Source organism: Sarcophilus harrisii, chromosome 4, assembly GCF_902635505.1.
Source record: "Sarcophilus harrisii chromosome 4, mSarHar1.11, whole genome shotgun sequence".
Classification (NCBI taxonomy): Eukaryota; Metazoa; Chordata; class Mammalia; order Dasyuromorphia; family Dasyuridae; genus Sarcophilus; species Sarcophilus harrisii.
Genome location: NC_045429.1, coordinates 362696031 through 362716122, shown reverse-complemented (window position 1 = coordinate 362716122; position 20092 = coordinate 362696031). Strand labels below are relative to the sequence as shown.

Here is a 20092-nt window from a genome sequence, read left to right as displayed (position 1 = left end):
TTCTTCATAGGATTATTATGAGGAAACTCATTAACTTGGGAATTCCCTCCCATGAGTCAGTTTGAAACCACTCCATGTTTGCCTATTCTCTCTGTGATTCTTATCCATGACTTATAAAAAATTCCTCATGGAGGTCCATCCAACAAACCAGAAGTTTTTCTCTCACAATATTGAGAAGGAAGGAAGAAGGAAAAGAGATAAGAAAGAAAGAACATTTATTAAGTGTGAAAATGGCATGGATGCTTCTTTTGTCCATATAACTTCCCATATTTGCCCAAACTCCAAAGGTGACATTTACTTTGAAATATTTCTTCCATTATCTGGATGGCTGGAGATTACTTCCTTTAGGTTGGTTCCTTTATTTTGTGCTAAAATCCAAATACCTCTGGAACTAATAATTAGCATTTAACTATTAGTTAAGGAGTTGATCAAGATCTTCTCAAACTGTCCCATAAAATGGCTAAGGCATTGTATTGCAGAATCACACACACACACACATACACACACACACACACACACACATGCACATACAAGAAGGTGATGGGTAGGGGAAAGATGGGCTGATTGGGGTGTTGGTATGCAGGCTTTGAGCAACTTCCCTGCTGAGAGGAATGGGAAAAGAGAAAATGAGAGGGCTTTATCTCTACAAGGCCATTTCCTCTACATACACAAATGAATCTATTCTATCCCATCTTCTCCAGCAGATTGTCCCCACTATTATGTACAGTCTTACTTAATTTTAATCTCACCACATCTTCTGGCTGTTTTTCTACTACTTTCCCTCAGCCTTAAAAAAAACCTCTTACTTGACCCATCTATCACCACTAACTATTTATATTCTATATTTTTCTTCCCCTTTGAAACTTTAGGTCATCCATAACCAATGCCTTTATTTCCTTTTCTTCTACTTGCTTAATTCTTCATTCTGATTTTGTGTCTCATCATTCAGTGAAAACTGCTTTCTCCTAAGTCACCACTGATCTCCTAATTGCTAAATCCAATAGTCTTTTCTCAGACCTCAACCTGCACCTTTGACATTTCTTTCTCTCTAGGTTTTCAAGATGCACTTCTTTCTTGGTCTCCCTCCTCCCTTTCTGACCATTCCTTCTTAGTCTTCTTTGCCAGATCTTCAAGATTGTCTCTACAGTCACAGGCATCCTCCAAAATGCTGTTCTGGGCCTTTTTGTCTTCTCCCTCAATTTTATTTCACTTGGCAATCTCATCAATTATTACTTGTCATCTCTATGCAAATGATTCTTAGATCCATTTACTCTGCACTAATCTCCTTCTTGTCCTTTATTCTTGAATTTCCAACTGCTTAGTGGATGTCTCCAACTAGTGGTCAAAATAGAACACATTATTTTCCCCTCAATAATCCCTTCTCTTTATTGTTGAGGACACCATCATCCTTCTAGTCATCCAAACTCACAACTCAGTCAGTCTCAACTCTTCACTATCTCACCTTCTGATAACTAATCTGTTGCTAAGTACTATTCATGCTACCTTTATAACATATCTCATCTCTCCAACATTGACATCACTCTAGTGCAGACCTTATATAAATTCAAGCTATTATCAAAGTGTTAAGATACGTATATATTTTTTTCTGGATATGGGGAAGTAAATTAAATATTTGGAATTCACACTTCTTTTCCTGATGGTTGATCCACAAAGGACATCTTGAATTTCTCTCTAAGTAGGTGTCAGGCTCAGTGGATATAGTTGGCAACATTTATTGATTATTCTGGCTGCCTCCCATTGAAACAAATGATTTCCAGGATAGAATAAGGAATCATGGGATCATAGAATATTAATCTGGATGGCAGTTTTAGAACTCCTTTAGTCCAGCCCCTCATTTTATAGATGAGAAAACTGAGACCCATAGAGGTTATGACTTACCCAACATCACAAAAACTATCCCTTTCTTTAACCTATTTTCTCTCTCTCATCTTTTTGGGAGAGGGAAAATTAGGAAGATCAGGAAACAGCAAATATTCCAAAAGAAATCCAAGTTAGGGCTAAAAGTAGAAGGCAAGAAAGGGAACCACAGTTCCTTTTTTTTTTTTTATTCAAATGCATATTGGCTCCATAGCCAGACTCTGTCTAATGTTTTCCATTGCTTTGGAATCTTGTTCACATCAATCAACATGCATTTATTAAGCACCCACTGTTTGCCAAGCACTGTAGCAAAGCTTTGGATAGTTGGTATCAGTTTTGGTGGTGCAAAAGTGGTCAATGCCATAATGAACAGCAGCCATAGAGGTAATGTTCCAGACCAATATATATCTACAGGGTCCTTGGTCCCTATAGTCAGACATTCTCCAATTATTTCCACAAAACCTTCTGGTCCTTCTAGAAAACTCCCTTTGAACTTTCTCCTCACAATTCTAGGGAGGTGTTGTGCCACTTAGAAAGATGAGCAATCCCTTCTTCCCTTGAGAATTTACTCCATTGGCCTATGGAGGAGGAAGGAGTCCAGAGGTTCTTAGTATGAGTTGTCTACAACCAATATCCCAGGGAATGAAAGAACTTCTTCAGATTGGTGAAGATCTTGGGGGTAGTTTAAAAGTTCCAGGCCATTCCCTAAGTCACCATGGGCTTGAGTAATCCAAGGACAATCCCAGCAACCCTGGCTCAGTGGTGTTCCAAGCATTCTCGGCAGTCAAACTATACCAGCGGTGTCTCTGTCTCTATAGTCCTACTATTCAGCGAGCTGTTTTTCCTCTTTTTCCCTGACAAGGAATAAAAGACAAAGCACAGAATTCAGTAAAATTAATTTCAAAACATTTGTTAAATGCCCACTATGTGCCAAGTATCATGCTAGGTGCTGGAGATTTAAAAACAAAAATGAATGCATCCTTTGTTCTTAAAGTGCTTCAATGACTCAGGAAGAAAAATAAGACTGATGACTTTGTGCAGCTCTGCCTCACTTAAATCCAATTCACACATAAGTCAAGATATCACTTTGTGATGTCATTGGTTGTCTTCAAAAACAAAGGACAACAAAAAAAGTTGGTATTGTACAAAGTATATAAACCTCTGTAAATCTCAGCATCACTATGCTGGGAAGAACTGCTATGTATTATTTAGCTCTGGGCAGCCTTTCCCTAAATCATTATAGGGGACTATCTCTTCCAATCTCTGAGGGGATTTCATAACGTTTCCTGATCCATCCCCTGCTGTTAATGTTAAAGAATGACAAATTAATCTCTATATCTAACTTCAGTCTTTCCTGATACAAATTTATTCATATAAGGCACATGAAGGCTGAAATTATAATTGAGATCATTTTATAATTGGAGGCTCTTAACTCTTTTGATTTCATGAATCCCTTTGGCAGTCTATTGATTCTCTTGTCAATCTCTTTCTCAAAATAGTGTTTTAAAATACATAAAATGCATAGGATTATAAAGAAAACCAATTTTATTAAAATACACTTATCAAAAACATAAAAAGCCAACAATTATCGCCCCCAGGTTAAGAATCCTTAAGAACCTTAGTCTTCATTTTACAGATAAATAAATGGAAACCCAGTGATGATTTGTCCAATTAATGGGAGAGCTTGGATTAGAACCTGCTCTCCCAACAACCAGCCCAATGTTCTTTAAATGACATTATATCAATGTCACTTTAGAAGAAACCTAGTTTCTGCAGCCTTCACTATATGCTGATATGCTTTTCCCTGAAGTTCATAATCTATATTTGATGGTGATATAAATGGATTTAAAATGACCGCATCAGCCTTGCAAAGGATTTTCTAAGTTAGTTAAACCTCTGTGCAGTGGTAGCAGAGGCATAAAATATATCATCAAGGACATACATGACCAAAAAAGGAAGTAGGCAGTCCATGAAATTCAAGTGTGAGAGACAACTGATGGATGGACACTCTGAATGCTGCAATGGTGTCCATGATTTACAACAAGAACCGGAGGAAGGTCTGCACTAGGTTGTTTCTCAATTCAGTTCAATTCCTCAAAGGAGAGATAAGAGAAAGGAAAAGGGAAGAATTGCAAAGGATGAGGAAGCATGAATGGGCAGTGTGGTTCAGGACAGAGTGTGCCATTTGGGGGTTTCAATCCTGGCTCTAATATTTAACTACCTGTCTGACCTTGAGCAAGGTTTAACTTCATGTTCCAGTGTTTCAATTTCCTCATTTGCAAAATAAGAGAGTTGGGCTAGATGATTTCTAAAGTCTGTATTAGGTCTTATGATCTATAATTTTGTTATTCTATGCCAGACTGACCCCTTCCTTCTAGTCCTACTTTCCCCTGTCCCCCCAAGTTGAGAAGGTTATTTAGCATAACACATACTATAGTTTTTTACAGACAAGAATGCAAGTGGTTTGATTTCCAAGTCTTATCTCCTTCCCACCTCTGGGTGCCCTCCTGCAGCAACTTCAAGGGATCTTACCTGAGCAGAGGGCACAGTGCCATATGGAGAGGATCCCAGCTAGCAGCAAGAACAGGGAGATGGACACTGCCACTATAAGGATGTCTTTGTAGGATTTATCCCCTGGTCCTAGGCAAAAGACATTCAAGGTTAGAGTTAGAGGTAGTCGCTGAGTACTTGAAGCAGCTGATCCTTTGGTGGGGGCCAAAGAAACCACCCTTCTTTCCCTCAACTTTTCTTACCCCTCCAATCTCTTTTCTATGTCTCTTTCCTTCTCTCAGGAGCCCAGGAATCATTCCTGAGGATGGGGATGAAAGAAGGGTCTCTGTTTAAAAGGATCTAAGTAGTACCCTGTGTATGTTGGGGTTTGGAGAGCACCTTCTTCACAATATCCCTTTTGGGTATTATTCTCATTTTGCAGATGAGGAAACTGAGATCTATTTAGCAAGATTTTGTAAGTGGTTCTACTCCCAACAAAACAAAACTTATACTCAATTTTTCTGACTCTCAGGTCAGTGAGTGCTCTTTGCATTGTCATGTCAACGCTTAAAAGCATGCACATGCATTCTGCACTTTTAGCACCTGTCCACGTATGATGTTCACACTCTCATAAACCTGAGAGAAAAGAACTAACTTGATCTAGTGGAGGGAGTCTGGGAAGCCTGTTTTTAGAGATCAGGCAAAGGTTCTTTCTGGGGCCCGAAGAGTGAGGGATAGAGCAGAGTAAACATAAACACTCCTAGAGACTTTAAAGCTATATAACATCCCCTAATGCTCAACTCTTAACATTTGTTTGCAATGGGGTTCAGGGAGAAGGAACCCTGAATTTTCAGTCAAATCCTGGGGTTACCTTGTCACTAGGTTTTTGGCCCTAGGTTAATTTTTAAATTTTTCTCTGCCCCAACAGTTTCTTCCATCTGTAAACCAGAATGTTTAGAGAGAAGCTCTCCCTCATCGTGTGGATGAGGCAAAAACTCTCAAGCACTATAGAAATATGAACTATTATTATGCCTAAGGGATCTTATTAAACCAGGGTCAATTATACTATGGGGGAAAAGCTTCCCTCCCTTCCCCACCCCAGTGTTTTATCCAGGTGAAGCCAAATTAAAAAGATCATTAAAAACAGGATTATAAGGTCAAAGAAGTTATAAAAGGGAAACCAGGTGGGGTTGATGTAAGAGAAGAAGGGACAGTTTCATCTCATGGTGAAACTATAAGTGGATCACTATATTTGTGGAAATCTTTTTACAAAGCTGTGGATTTGTTTATTTGTTTGTTTTAGCTTCAGGGAGCTGTCCACTTTCTTTTTTCTTCCTCTGCCCTGTCCCAAATCATTGATTATTGGAGTAAGTGGAAAACTCCACTGTGGAGTTTCCACAGGTTGGGGGCCCAAAGGATTGGTCTGACCATGAAGCATACCAGTATTCTGGAGGCAACTTTTCCAGGGGATGACGGCCACCGAATCCCAGCTGACAGGGTTGGACACAAAGCAAGAGTAGACGGTATCCTCATCCCCTGGCCCCAAGGAGATCCTCAGCACCTGACTATCCATGAAGAGACCCTGCTGGGGGTCCCAAAGCTCAGCTGAGCCTTCTCGCTGCCAGCTGTAGGTCACTGCATTGTTATTGGGAACCATACAGGACAGGAAGACTTGGCAGGTCCTGGGTGGTTGTGTGCCACCTGCTACAGCAATGAAAACTTGCACTGTGGGTCTGGAAACTGCTTCTGGGAAAAGAACACACACCATGGAGCTAATGTTATACAGGTTATTAATTATACTGGACACAGCCATGTAGGGTGGACTGTGTGACTTTGATTCTGCCTCTCCTTTGCCTACTTAAGCATTACTGAACCATCCCTGAGGTACAAGGAACGAAGGAAAAGGGAAAAACATTTATTAAACACCTACTATGTGCCAATCAGGAAGACTGGGTTTCAATCTTTCTCTCTTACACACTGGGGCTCTGTGATGCCAGCAAGTGATTGAATCCCTTGGTGCTCTAGGCTAGGGGTTCTCAAAGTATGATCCACAGAAACCTTTTCAGAAGGCCTACAAATTCAAAATTAGTTTTTATTTCTAAGGTGGTAAATCTCTATAAATATATTCCACATAAACAAAAATTCTGTGAATAGATCCTCAATAATTTATAATAGTATAAAAATATTGAGAACAAAAATTTGAGAGCCACTGGTCTAAACAAGTCTGTGTGGCTAAGTCAGTGCTGTCTTGCATAGGGGAGAGGGAATAGCCTCATCCTACACCCATAGAATCATGGATCTATCCTCTCCATGCCCCATTCAAAATTACCTTTATATAACTTTTAAGTCCTTCAAAGCCTACCATGTGAATATGCAATGAACCAGATTTGGAGGTGGAAGAGGCCTTGGAAAGGGGAGGTGATCCAGACCAATATTCTCTCCAGTTTTACAGAAAAAGGAAATTGAAGCCTTGGAAAGTTAACTGTCTTGTTCAAGATCCCAAGCTGACTTTGGAGCCAGACCCTTTTCACTTTACCCTGCTGCCTTCCATGATTCAAATATTATTACCTACTGCCATTTCTGACACTTTACTACTTGTATCAAGACCCTCTGGGAAGTTCAGTGGACAGTGTAGGGCCTGGAATCAGGAAGCCCTTAGTCCAGATGCTTAATTAATTGTGTGACCTGAATAAATCACTTTATCCTATTTTGCCTCAGTTTCCCCATCTGCAAAAGTTGGAGAAGGAAATGGCAAAACACTCCAGTATTTTTGCCAAGTAAACCCCAAATGCAGTTTTCAGATACACCTGAAAAAGACTAGACAACAATATCTGTATCAATGTGGATAGGTCACTTATTCTCTTTAGAGTTCGGTTTTCTCACACAGAAGATACTATGGATTCTGATGTCCCTTCTGGCTCAAGTCTATGACCTTATAATCTCCATTCAGGTAATTAGGGAAATTAAATGACTTGTCTACAAATCACATTCTGACTTAATTGTCTAGCATTTCATGGTTATGTGACCCTGTCAATTAATAAATATTTGTTAAGCACCTACTATGTGTTAGGCATTGTCCAATTCATTTCCCTTTTCTTAACCTCATTTTCCTCTTCTGTAAAATGGAGATAACTCTATCTATATAAAAACTATGTCAATGTGAACTGATAAAAAGACAGTGTGTAGAGATCCTTTCTGAAGATTTATGGGAAAAGGTAAGCAAGAACCTTTACTGGAGTGATAGAGTTCCACTCTGACCACTGTCCACTGTCCACTGGACTTGAAGTCAGAAAGATGAGTTCAAGAACTGCCCTCGGACACTTATTAGCTGAGTGATCCTGGCACTTGATCTCTCTGTGACCCAATTTCTTCATCTATAACATAAGGAGTTTACTTCGAATATTCCTGCTAGCTTTCAATCTAAGATCCTTTGAAGATATCAAAGAGAAAGAACAAACTGCTTTTTAATACTTCAAGGACTTGAGATGCCCTCTGAAATTTAAACAATTAAGAAGCTAATTATAAATCATTGTTATCTAATCTCTAAGCAGATCCCTTAGGGATTCCACTGGGCAGCCTTGCCAGCCGTGTTCTAGCCACGGTGTATTTGAAAATAATGAAACAGCTATTTATTTGAACGCACCATTCAGAGATTTCTTGTGACCAGTTTTCAGCCTTGTCCCACCTGTCTTGACCCTCCAACCCCAGAGGGAATCTCCATTGTGGACTGTGGATTATTTGTGTCTTTTCTCACTCACTCTTCCTTACAAGATAATTAAGATCTGATTTTGTATATTGAAGGAAACAGAAGTCATCAATTCTTCATTCCCCGCATTTGTGCCTCTCAGGCAAGGTTTGAAAATTTTGCCTCCTGTCAGATACTATCCATCAAAACTTTTGACTTCCATGTGGACTTAGCATAAAATAAATACCAATGAGCCACAAGGGAGAGAATTTTCTAGGAATATGAACATATGATTTATAATTTTTTAAAAAAAGTGCCTATCAACTGATGATGAAAGATATGTACCCCTTGATAGAAGAGTTATGGCCTGAAGAGACGGAATGAAATAAACATTCTTACCCATGGCTACCATATGGATTTGTTTTGTTTGATGATGCTTATTTGTTACAAAAACGCATCTCTTCACATGCTGTTAGCACCTAGCTCCACATAGTAATTAATAAATGCCTCTTGACTGACTCTGTTTGCTGCACCTAACTATCTGTCTACATTACTTATTCTTAGTCCCTGTTCTCTAGGCTAGGTGAGACTTTGAAAGTTCTAGGCTCATTCTGGCCCCCTCTTCAACTCAAGTAGGAGCCCCTAAGAAGCTGCAGGATGTGGTGGGAGGAGGTAGAAGGGAGGGCATGAAGAATGAAAGAGATTAGAGAGGAAGGACTTTTTGAGAAAACTAGAATCTCTTCTGAATTTCTGAAGGGCAATTGTATATGTGACAGTGAACAAACTATTTAGAATTGGAACTTAGATATTTCTATCCCTTCTGCTCTAGAATAATAGTAATATTAATAAAATAGTTCTAATTAGTAATAAATTAATTATAGTTAGTAATAAATTTTATATAGTGCTTTAAGTTTTATTATTAATAAAATTTGGTTTAATTTAAAATTCAGACAATAAAAATGTGGATTATTATTTATTATTATTTTCTTAGCATATTTATTTTTATTTTATTAACATTCCCAATGCTTAGCATAGAGTCTGGCATATAGTAGGAATTTAATAAGTGTGTATTGTCTAACCATGAAGCATTTTACATCTCATCGAACCTCAGAACAACTCTTTGAGGTATTAGCCCCAGGAAGGGGGTGATGGAGGCTGCCAGGGACAAAGGTAGGCTCCACTTACCATACACAGTGAGCTGCATGGTCCGGCTTTCAGTCCGGCCCTCGATGTCCACTAGCAGAAGTGAGAAGTTGCCGCTGTCCCCTTGTTCCAGTGGCTGGATCTGCAGGCTGAGGTTGCTATGCAGCTGGATCCTGCCCAGGAATCGTGAGTCATACAGGATCTCTGGTTCCCCATGGAAGAATGTGGCCATAAGTTTTTCTGAAGGCGACAGGGACCTCCAGATGGCATCACGTACTTGGAAACCAGGGGGTATTTCTGCTTTCAGCAACACAGAGCCCCCCATCAGCCCCTGAACCTGGGCCCAGACAGCTGGGAGCAACACTGAAGGGAAGAACAGTATCATCAGGTTAGGAGGATCCCTCTTTCTTCCTCAGGATCATAGAACATTAGAGTGCAAAAAATCTTGGAAATCAACATTCAGACTTTCCCTTCCTCCATTTAACAAGTAAGAAAGCTATGGGTCAGAAATATTATGATTTGTCCAAAGTCACATAGCATACAGGTATCAGAGCAAGGAGTTAATCCAAGGCTTCTGATTCCACATATAGTGCTTTTTATTTTTTGATATAGCACAAAGACTTTATTTTAGACCAGAATGAAATATGGCCTTGACTTAACAGAATGTAGATAGATGATAGATAATGCTTATATAGTATGTTAAGATTTGCAAAAAAAAAAGTGCTTAGTAAATTTTGTCTTATTTCAACCTCATAACAACTTTTGGATGCAGGTTGCTATTATTATTCCCATTTTACAGGTGAAGAAATTGAGGCACACAGAGGTTAAGTGAATTGCTCAGGCCTTCCTGACTTCAGGTCCTTGCTCCATCCTTTGAGGAACATAATCCACAATGGGGTACATAATAGATGATGATGATGATGATGATGATGATGACAATAATGACAATGAATAATCAGCATTTATGTAGCACTTAAGGTTTGTTTCAAAGCACTTTATATGTGCTACCTCAGGTATATTGAGAATTTGATATTTGGTTATATTAATAAATGATAATTGCACTTACTTCAAAGGGTTGTTCTAAGGATTAGAACAACTTTTTGAAATAAGTGCAATTATCATGTCTACTTTACCCATGAGGAAACTGAGGGTATGAAAGACTAAGGTCATAAAGCAAATAAGAATTCCAACTCACAGCTTCCTGACTCTAAATGCAACATTGTGCAACTTATCTGAATAGTAGAATATAATCTGTCCCCTGCAAGCAAAACAAATTTGCAGCTTTCTTATTCCAAAGAACATCTCTCTTTACCTTATAAGAGAGTCTACAGATTACAGCAGTTAATATTGACAAGAAGGGAAGAGCCTTCTATTAATGAATAAATTTCTTTTATTGAGCACTAACTGTGCACCTAAGTCTGTTCTAAATTGCTCGGGATTTAAATAAAAAAAATTAGGCAGCCCCTAATGTCAGCAATATTTGCAAGGAGTATTGACAACAAAGAATAGTGGGAACCAGATTTGCTCCGAATGACATGGATACCAGCCTTCTTCTGTATGTTTTTATACCCCTGCCCTCATCTTCACCAAGCCTGAGCTCTCTCACCTCTGTTACTCATTTGGATTTTCAATTAGGCCCACAGTGGAGAGGTCTGCCTAATTCAAGAATTTGTTTTCTTCAATTTCTCCAGACCCATGATGGCCAGTGACCACTCATCTGGCTCAAAGTTAGAAAATTATGGGATTCCCTATATTTAGGAAAACAGGTTGCTAGGCTATGTCTGAGATCTCAGACTGCTCAATTTAATTGAACAGACATTAAGAGGCCTACTAAATGGCAAAGGCAGATAGATATAGCATGTATTCTGCTCTTAAGAAATCTGTTACTTGTTGGGGGGTAGGTGGTAGCAGAAGGTAAGAAGGAAATAGTACAATGACAAGTTTGGGATCTTGGGTAAATAACTTCCCATTCCAAGCTTCAGTTTCCTTATCTATAAAATGAGAGTTAGATTAGATCATTCCTAAGGTATCCTCTGGCTTTAAATTTCTATAATCCTCTAAGGGAGAAAGGAGACAGTGAATAAGACCCAAAAATGCTGAACTGGCTGGATTTGAAGGAAAGTTAGATGATTGTATCAACTGGAATAGAAGGCAGAGGCTATCTAGCCTGAATCCCTCAGGTAAGGAACCAACAGACCCAGGATTTGAATCCAGATGCTTAGATGTAAATCCATTCTTCTATGAGATATGTAGAATATTACTTCTTGGTTGTGCATCTGTGTGTGTCTGGGAGTGTGAGTATGGGAATCTGAGTGGATGAGTAAATGTGTATGAGTATGAGTGTGAATGCATATATATGTGTATGTGTGAGTATGTTAGAGTCTCAGTGAGTAAAATGTGTATGAGTGTGAGTGTACGAATATGTGAGTGAGTATGTATGTGTAAGTGTGAGTAGGAGTGATTTAGTGTATGAGTAAATGTCTGAGTGTATGAATATATGTGTCTATGAGTGTATGAGTATATGAGTATCTGAATAAATATGTGAATGAGCATCTGAGTAAATGTATGTGAGTGTGATTGTAGGAATTTACATATATGTCTGAATATATGAGTGTGTATTGCTGTATCAAAGTATGAGCGTGTGTGTGTGTGTGTGTGTGTGAGTGAATGTATATGTGACTTTGAGTCTGTGTCATTGAGGCACAGTTAAGTGATAGAGCAGAAAAAGTCCTAAGCTGATAGTTAGGAAGACCTGAGTTCAAATTTATCCTCTGACATTTGCTAATTGTATTACCCTGATCAAATAATTTAACCTGTTTGCCTAGTTTCCAGTTTCCCCACCTGTACTTCTCAACATAGTTGTGAAAGTCAAATCAGATAATAGATATAAATCACCTCACAAACTTTAAGGTACTAAATAAATGACTTTTATTATTATTATTATTAATCTCTGGCCACTACGTCTGGTGATAACTTCATTTTCTGAGCCTTCTAGTGCAGTCCTATTGAGCTCAAACAATGTTTAAAGAGCAAAACAGGGGTACGCTGTAGGCTTAAGCTATTAAATTTAATCTGTTTTATGAACACTTTTAAAAGTCTAAACAATCATCAAAACAAGCCCTGATTTGTAGTGTTTTCCAATCTTTGAGGTGTAAAAGCTCACACTGAAAATTTATCAGTCTCTTGGCTAGCTGTTTAGAGCGGGTTCCAGCACACCCCTGACATCATTGGAAGTTAAAAGGAAAGAAGTTAGAGCCCCAAACCAGAAATTTGAAAGATTGGAAGAGAGAACAAAAAAGAAAATTGTTTCTTCTTTTAAGCCTTACAAATGGGCGACCCTTCCTGGCTGCGGGGCTAGTCCTTTTAGGTACATATCCTAATTCTTGTCTCAGGAAGCAAATAGTCAATCAGGAGGTTCTAGAGGCATGTGTGTCATAAGAAGGGACCAGGGTATATGCTCAGTCCCTTTGTATTTCCCCTTCTCCAATGCCCCCAAACTTCATGGGCTCTAACAGGCCAACCAAGAACCTCTGGCCAAGCACAAGAGACCAGTGATATATCCATCCCCGTACTCCATGGACATACCTGTTATACCTGCAAGATGAGATCACTAAACAAGACATCTTTTCCAGCTCTAAATCCTATGATAAAGGCTTAAGATGTGTTTCTCCCAGAAATCATTTGCATTTTTGAAAAGAAGTTTCTGTTTTAAGAACAGAAATGTCTTAACTTTCCTTCAGGGAGTAAATAAAAGCTTGGCAAGCTATCCCTGAAAATTTGCCAACCTCTAATCAAAACTCTTTTGGAATCCTGCTATATTTTCCAGTCAGTGCTACAGCTCAGGATAACAAGTGTTATAAAATATACTAAGTTCTAAGGGCACACTAGGATCATCTGGGATCATAGGCTTTAGATTTGGAAAGAGATTTATGAGTACTCAAACTAATTCATTTTACAAATAAGGAAAGCGTGGCCTAGAATAGGCCCAGGATCATGACATTTTATTATTCTTCCTAAAAGTCCCTCTTGCTCCAACTATGAGATGATCAATGCCAGTTCCAATGATCTTGTGATGAAAGAAGCCATCTACACCCAGAGAGAGGACTGTGGGAACTGAGTGTGGATCACAACATAGCATTTTCACTCTTTTTGTTGTGGTTTGCTTGAATTTTATTTTCTTAATTTTTTTCCTTTTTGATCTGATTTTTCTTGTGCAGCAAGATAATTGTATAAATATGTTTATACATATTTGATTTAACATATATTTTTAACATGTATAACATATATGGGATTGCTTGCTATCTAGGGGAGAGGGTAGGGGGAAGGAGGGGAAAATGTGAAACACAAGGCTATGCAAGGGTCAATGTTGAAATTATTGATCTTTATTGTTGATTATTGTTGAAAAATTACCCGTGCATCTGTTTTGAAAATAAAAAGCTTTAAAAATAAAGAGATTTGAAGGTTGCTTGTTAGTTATAGGAGATATTGGGCACATCTGTATTCACCTTTAGCAGTCAGTCATCTCTTTTTAGTTCTTATATTTCCACAGTAAGGAAGGCTAATCTGTTGGTTTCTAGCTAAAAGTAAATGGAAGTTATATTGTCTAAGCAAACATCAACTGTCCATGAGCTGAGGCAGGAAACTGACCTAAATTAGCCATTTTCCATGGACAAACTACAAAATGGATGTGTCACATGTCAGTAAATGAGAATTGATTAGAATCACCAATTCTACCATCTCCTGATTCTCAATTTCTGACTCTCACTGTGGGTTCCTGATTGGAGCAATAATGTATCCTCCCCTCCTTCATGTTCCCAAGCTTAAAAACTCAGTCTATCTTGGTTTTTTTTTCAGAAAAAACTAAATGAATGTTAAAAAGTAGATTTTTTTAAAAAAAAGATTATATTTGGTGCATTGGAAAGAATGATGGATTTGGAATAGTTCAAAGTGTAGTTCTTGGATTGTCCTTAGCTAAGTCACTTACTTTTTCCAGGCTTCTCTTTTCTCAACTATAAAATACTACATGTATACTCAGACTAGATGGACCAGATGGTCTCCATGGTTCCAATTGTCTCTCAATCTATGATTCTATTATACTATGAAAAAGAAATTCCATCCTGGCTTTGGAGGTGAGATATATTTGTGTATATACCATATTTCTAAGAGTTACTACTTTGTCAATGTAGGCAACTCCTTCTAGCAATTAAGTTTTTGACTACCCTTCTGTGAGTTGGTAGATGATTTAAGAATGGCTTTGGTCAAAGTAAGTCATTACCATTGACCAAACTTAGCTAGAGTGGATTCATAGATGGCACACGTATAGGCAAAAGCCAAGCACATTTCCAAAGCCTTTTCATCTATCAAAAGCTGCCAAAATTTCTGTTCCATTGGTTTAGATTTTAACATTGAGAGATTACTTATCCTCATGATGAGGCACTGAAACAGACTTTATTGGAAAAGTTGAAATACAATAAAGTTTAAAACAAAAAACTTTTGCTCAACAAAATGGAATAGCTTAAGCATGAAAAGGAAACCAATAACTTGAGAAAAATACAAATGACCACCATCACCCATCCAAAAGCTTCCCATCAAAAATAACATGAAGAACTAACAAATACAAAAAAGGAGTCAATGACCAGATCCTCTTTGAGGAATGTCAAAAGGGTAAATAGGCATTAGGAAATCAATTTTCTCTACTGAATAGAATGATGACCATGAGTTCAGGAAGACATGGATTTGAATTCTGATTCTGAAAACTACTAGCTATGTAGTTCTGGGCAAGTCATTTGATTTCTCTAAGCCTTTCCTCATCTGTTAAATGAAGGGATTGGAGTTGGTAGCTTTAATGTTCCTTCCAACTCTAAAGTTATCCACTGACTCTATGAATTATTGTTATTATGAATTAATCTGTGATTGTTCTAAGGCCTTGAGATGCTATGATGAGGACTCTAATCTTCTAAACCTATGCCAGTGAATCACCAACTCGGTAAAATACTGTGACAATGGAAAAGTTTGAATCTGGAGACAGACTATTTGTCACCCAAGGACCAACCTTAATGTGTTCAGAGAGGCTCATCAATAGAAAGCTGGAGGGAGGGAGGATCAATAAAGGCATGAAGGCTGTGTTCTAATGTATAGTGAGTCACCCACACAGAAGAAAGCACCAAGCTTTGGAAGTACTAGAAGAAGGTAATGTAATAATGATTCATATTTGTATAGTATTTTAAGGTTAACAAAACACTTTATTCTTTCCAAGGTTACTTTCACACATTATGCCATTGTTCTTAACAAAATTGTATGGTTACTGATACTATAATATCAGGATTTGACTTTCCCTTTTGAGGTTTTGGTATATCATAGTTAGGCATAAAAAATTGAATGGGATTTTTTGGGGAGTTTTGGGGAAGCTACAGAGATACCCAACGACAGCAGATGACACAGGAAAAGTTTAGAAACTCAAAAACACATAAACATATGTGGATAATTAATATTGATATGTATATGATATCAACCCAGATTTTACAGTTAGAAACTGTAAACACTCCATAAAGAAAAAGAAAAAAATCAGATTTCTTTTCTGGTAGGAAAGGAGGGCCAAACAATTTTACACAGATTTTCCAGATCGAGGTGAGAGGGGGCACCTACCTCTTCTAGCCTCCGTGATGTAGGAGAGATAACTATATTGTTAAATTAGTTTGAGCAAACTCTAGGATATTAAAAATATAGAAAAGTATGTGTCAAAGAGTATGTGAATCAGAATCTCAACCACAAAATCTTTAAAACTGGAAGAAAATGTAAGGATTATTGAGTTCAACCCTTTTATTTAAGCATGGACAAATAGACCCAAAATGATGATGAGACTTTTTTAAACTCACACATCAAAGATTAAATTGGAAAAAAGTTCCATCAATTAACAAAGTAAGTAGATGGCAGATAAGTCTAAATGCCATTACAGATCTGTGCCCTTGAGATCTATTAAGAGTTTGGGTTTGACACTCAATATACAAAAAATCTGAGGATCTGAGTTTGAATCTCAGATTCTGCTAGATTCCAGTTGTGATCATGGCACCTCATTCTAATACCATGAGTCTCAGTTTCCTATAGGATCCTTTCCAGATTTAAACCTATGATTCTTTGACTATCAGTTTAGAGAACTTGCAATAAAGAAACTCCTTTCCCCTAGGCAGATTGCAATCTAGGTAGCTGCCCAGCTGGCTAACTAAATATTGCTTTTAAGTAAATCGCTATAACTTTGTAAAAATAACACATTTACTAAGATTTTTTTTAAAGGAGAACTTGTTGATAGTTCCTTTTTCTTTGTAAAGTTGTGTAAATTCTGATTATGTTAAAGGAACTCTATAATAAACACCATGATCAAGTTTTTGTCCCTTGAAGATAAAAGAGGAACCGTGGGTCACTAATCACTTGGATTGTATGAACTTCCCAAACATTGGGGTTTTTGGTTAAAAAAGTTAGTAGTCTCATGTTGTCAATTCACCCTAAAGGAAATAGGTGAAATCTTTACTCTTTCAAAGAAACTTCTCTCATCCCAATAAGACAGTTAGATAACACAGTGAACAAAGTGCTACACTTGGAATAGAGGAAAGACCTGAATTCAAATCCTCCTCAGATACTTACTAGCTTGGTGGGCTGGGCAAGTCACTCTGTTTGCCTCAGTTTCCTCAACTGTAATGGAGATAATAAAAGCATCTATCTCTCAAAATTTTTGTGAAGATCAAATGAGATGATCTCTGTAAGATGCACAGCATCTGGTATATAATAGATACTATGAAAGTGTTAGCTATTATTATTACTACTAACACATATTCCCATCCTAACTTAAATCTTCCATTATTCTATGACTATAGACAAAGATGTTAAATACACAGAGCTGAGCAAAGAATAGCTGTTGATCATGTGGTGGCCAAGAGAAGACAAAATGGAGGATTCCACACCGGCTTTAAAAATTCACAGATGACCTTCTTTTCATAACAACCTTGTGGAACAGGTAGCACAAGTGTTACATTTGTTTTACAGAACAAGCTCAGGAAGTGAAGTTATTTATCTATAATCACATAGTTTGTGTTCCAGCTGGCATTCAAACATTGGGCTCCTACCTCCAAATGCCCTCAGAATGATAGCATTCCTCATACCACTTAGGTGTCTAAATAGATCATACACTGGACTTGAAATCAAGAAGACCTGACCCAAATTATGCTTCTGACTCTTATTAACCATGTCACCCATGATTTCTATGGTCTTCACTTTCCTCATCTGGAAAAATGATGATGTTAGTCTTGATGGCCTATTTTTATTCAAAACACTATATTGGAATAAACATAGTTCCTGACTTCGAGGAGATTGCCTTCTGAGTGTAGGGATGAAGGAAATACAATATGTATAGAGATAATTAACCACAAAATATGAACAAAGTTATATAAAGATATAACAAACAGCAGTTAAGAGATATAGTGGTTAGAATACTGGATCTGGGTCAGAAAGTCTTAAGTTCAAATTCTGCCTTAAGTACTTGCTAACGTTGTGACTGTGGACAAGTAATTTAACATTTTTCCTCCTAAGTAAAATGAGGATAATAATATTACCTACTTCTCAGGGCTGTTGTGAAAAACAAATAAGATAATAATTGCAAAATGTTTTGTAAAACTTAAAATGTTAGAAATGTTAGTTGTTGTTGTTATTGTTATTCATAAAGGTGATGAAATCTAAGCTGTGCTTTGAAGGAATAATAAATATTGGAGACACAGAGGACAGAGAACAGAGATTACATTAAAGGCAGTAACAACAAAATAAGATTAAAGAAGGTAGGTGGGAGCCAGACTTTGGGGGTTTTAAAATTCCAGCCAGGCTAGGGATTTTCCATTTTATTCCAGTTGCAATAAGAAGCCATGAATATTTTTTTTAGTATGGAGTGACCTGGTCAAATCAATGTTTTTGGAATATCAATTTGACAGCTGTGGGCAAAGAGTATATTGAAGTAGGGAGATGCTAAGAAGCAGGGAGACCAATTAGAAGGCTATTGCAATAGTCTGGGTGAGAGATAAGGGTATGAACCAGGGTAGAGGCTATGTGAGTGGAGATAAGCAGACAGATTGTGAGAGATGTATCGAAGAAGAATGTACAAGTCTTGGTAAATGATTGGATGTGGGGGTAAAAGAGAGCAATAAGTCAATGATAAAACCAAGGTTATGAACAGGAGTGACTGAAAAATATGGTATCACCGTCCACAGAAAGAAAAAAAATATGGCACGTAGATGCATTTAGGAGAAAGTAAAATGATCCATATGAGATCTTGAGCCTGAGAGGGGGATGTCAGTGGTGCTAGAGGACTAGGACAGGAGGGTGGCCACAGCCATAAACATAATTTTTGTTTTTTTTTTGCTTTAGAAGATAGAATTGTTTCAGTAATCTTTTCCATTCTATATTCTCTTCTTACCCCAACGCAGAAATCACTAAAATGGAAAACTATGGAAAAACTTTCCCCAATACTAGGCAAATCTACATGCAGGGCTATCTCCAGTCATCCTGATCTATACCTTGCTACTAACCCAGATGACTCTGGAAGAGAAAATGAGGCTTTTGACTTTGCACAGCCTTTCTTCACTTAAATTCAATTTACTTGGGTATCATGGCATCATCTCCCTGAGGTCATGGTCCTCTTCAAGAAGGATAAACAACAACAGGCAAATACCCCTTTTACCCTCTGGGGAGCTTTCATCCTTCTCTCCAAACTATTTTTAGAAATAAAATATTTTTGAGCTGTCTACATGTCCTCACTGCTCTTACATCATCTCTGTTCAAAGGTGACCACTATATCCTTTTGACATTGACCCCAAAGAGTGCTCTTGCAGCATTAGCTCCCCCTGGTACCCTCTCCATCTTCCCCCCATATTTCTTTATTAGTGTTTTCTCTTAGTGCTACTTTGCAATTAAACCCTGAGACCATCTTGGCTTTGGTAGCTCTTCCCCATCTGCCTTCAATCTCTCCTTGGTCCTTCAGATGCAAACTCAATTAATCATGGTTTGCCTAGATTTATTTGATGGGAAGTCCCATAGCTAATTGATATTCCACCTTCTGCTCAGTCCTCTTGGATCCTTCTCCCTACCCCCAAACTCCTCATACCTTCCCAGAGAAGGAGACTCTGAAATGTCCACACAGCCATCTTGCTTCAAAGTGGGTGAAGAAAGGACCCAAGGAATGAGTGTTTGGGGTGTGTGTGTGTGTGTGTGTGTGTGTGTTTTCCTTATACAGGAAACAGTTCAATAAGAAACTAGCCAACTGGAAACTGGAACATCCTAGGCTAAGAGGATGTGGGGAAACTCACTTTGTCAAATAATGGAAAACCCCATCCCAAAAAGGAGGAATCTTGACTCAGAACGAGATGCCCTGAAAACAAAAACACCCCTAAATAAAGTAGAAGTTGGCTTAGACCAGAGTGGACTATTTTAGGAACAGATTCTTATAAATCAGTCCCTTTCATACGCTTCCATTCTGCTAATGTAATCATGGCAATTTCCTGGAAATGTTATTGGGAAATATAATCGTTCATCTCAAAGCGTTGTCTCTTTATCTTTAATGTACTGGAACAACGTTCTACAAGTAGCTACTCTGTGCTGGTCAGCGCTAATAGAGGAAACCAGACTGCAAAAGGTTAAAGGGAATAGTTAGAAAAGAATATTTCAACGAGCTTTTTCTTGAAGTTTGGCATTGTGGGGAAGGAAAGAGATGGGCTAGAGGGGTCAAAGGTGTTTTTACAGGCTGATCCGAAGGAGTTGGTGGTGGGTGGGAGATCAAAGGCTGAAGGTGCAGACGGAGGGGCTGCCTGCCTGTTGGAGCAAGATTCGGGAGAGATGACCGAGCTAGTGGCAGGGAAGGGT

The 20092-nt window shown here is 38.1% G+C and overlaps 1 protein-coding gene across 1 annotated transcript; it reads right to left on the bottom strand.

The window, feature by feature from the left end:
- Window positions 1–2054: 2054 nt before the first annotated feature.
- Window positions 2055–19423, bottom strand: SLAMF8 (SLAM family member 8). Its single transcript, XM_012547998.3, has 5 exons — window positions 19338–19423; window positions 9239–9559; window positions 5809–6114; window positions 4411–4518; window positions 2055–2732 (listed from the first exon to the last, which is right to left on the bottom strand). The coding sequence occupies exons 1-5, from the start codon at window positions 19375–19377 to the stop codon at window positions 2668–2670; spliced, it is 840 nt and encodes a 279-aa protein (XP_012403452.1). The 5' UTR covers window positions 19378–19423; the 3' UTR covers window positions 2055–2667.
- Between the last annotated feature and the right edge of the window lie 669 nt (window positions 19424–20092).

Excerpts from the sequence above, each read along its gene's own strand:
- SLAMF8 (XM_012547998.3), bottom strand. The coding sequence starts at position 19,377 with ATGGCTGTGTGGACATTTCAGAGTCTCCTTCTCTGGGAAG. Across the intron at positions 9,560-19,337 it reads GAGTCTCCTTCTCTGGGAAG|TGTTGCTCCCAGCTGTCTGG; the intron begins GTATGAGGAGTT and ends TCTTCCCTTCAG. Across the intron at positions 2,733-4,410 it reads GCACTGTGCCCTCTGCTCAG|GGAAAAAGAGGAAAAACAGC; the intron begins GTAAGATCCCTT and ends ATTCCTTGTCAG.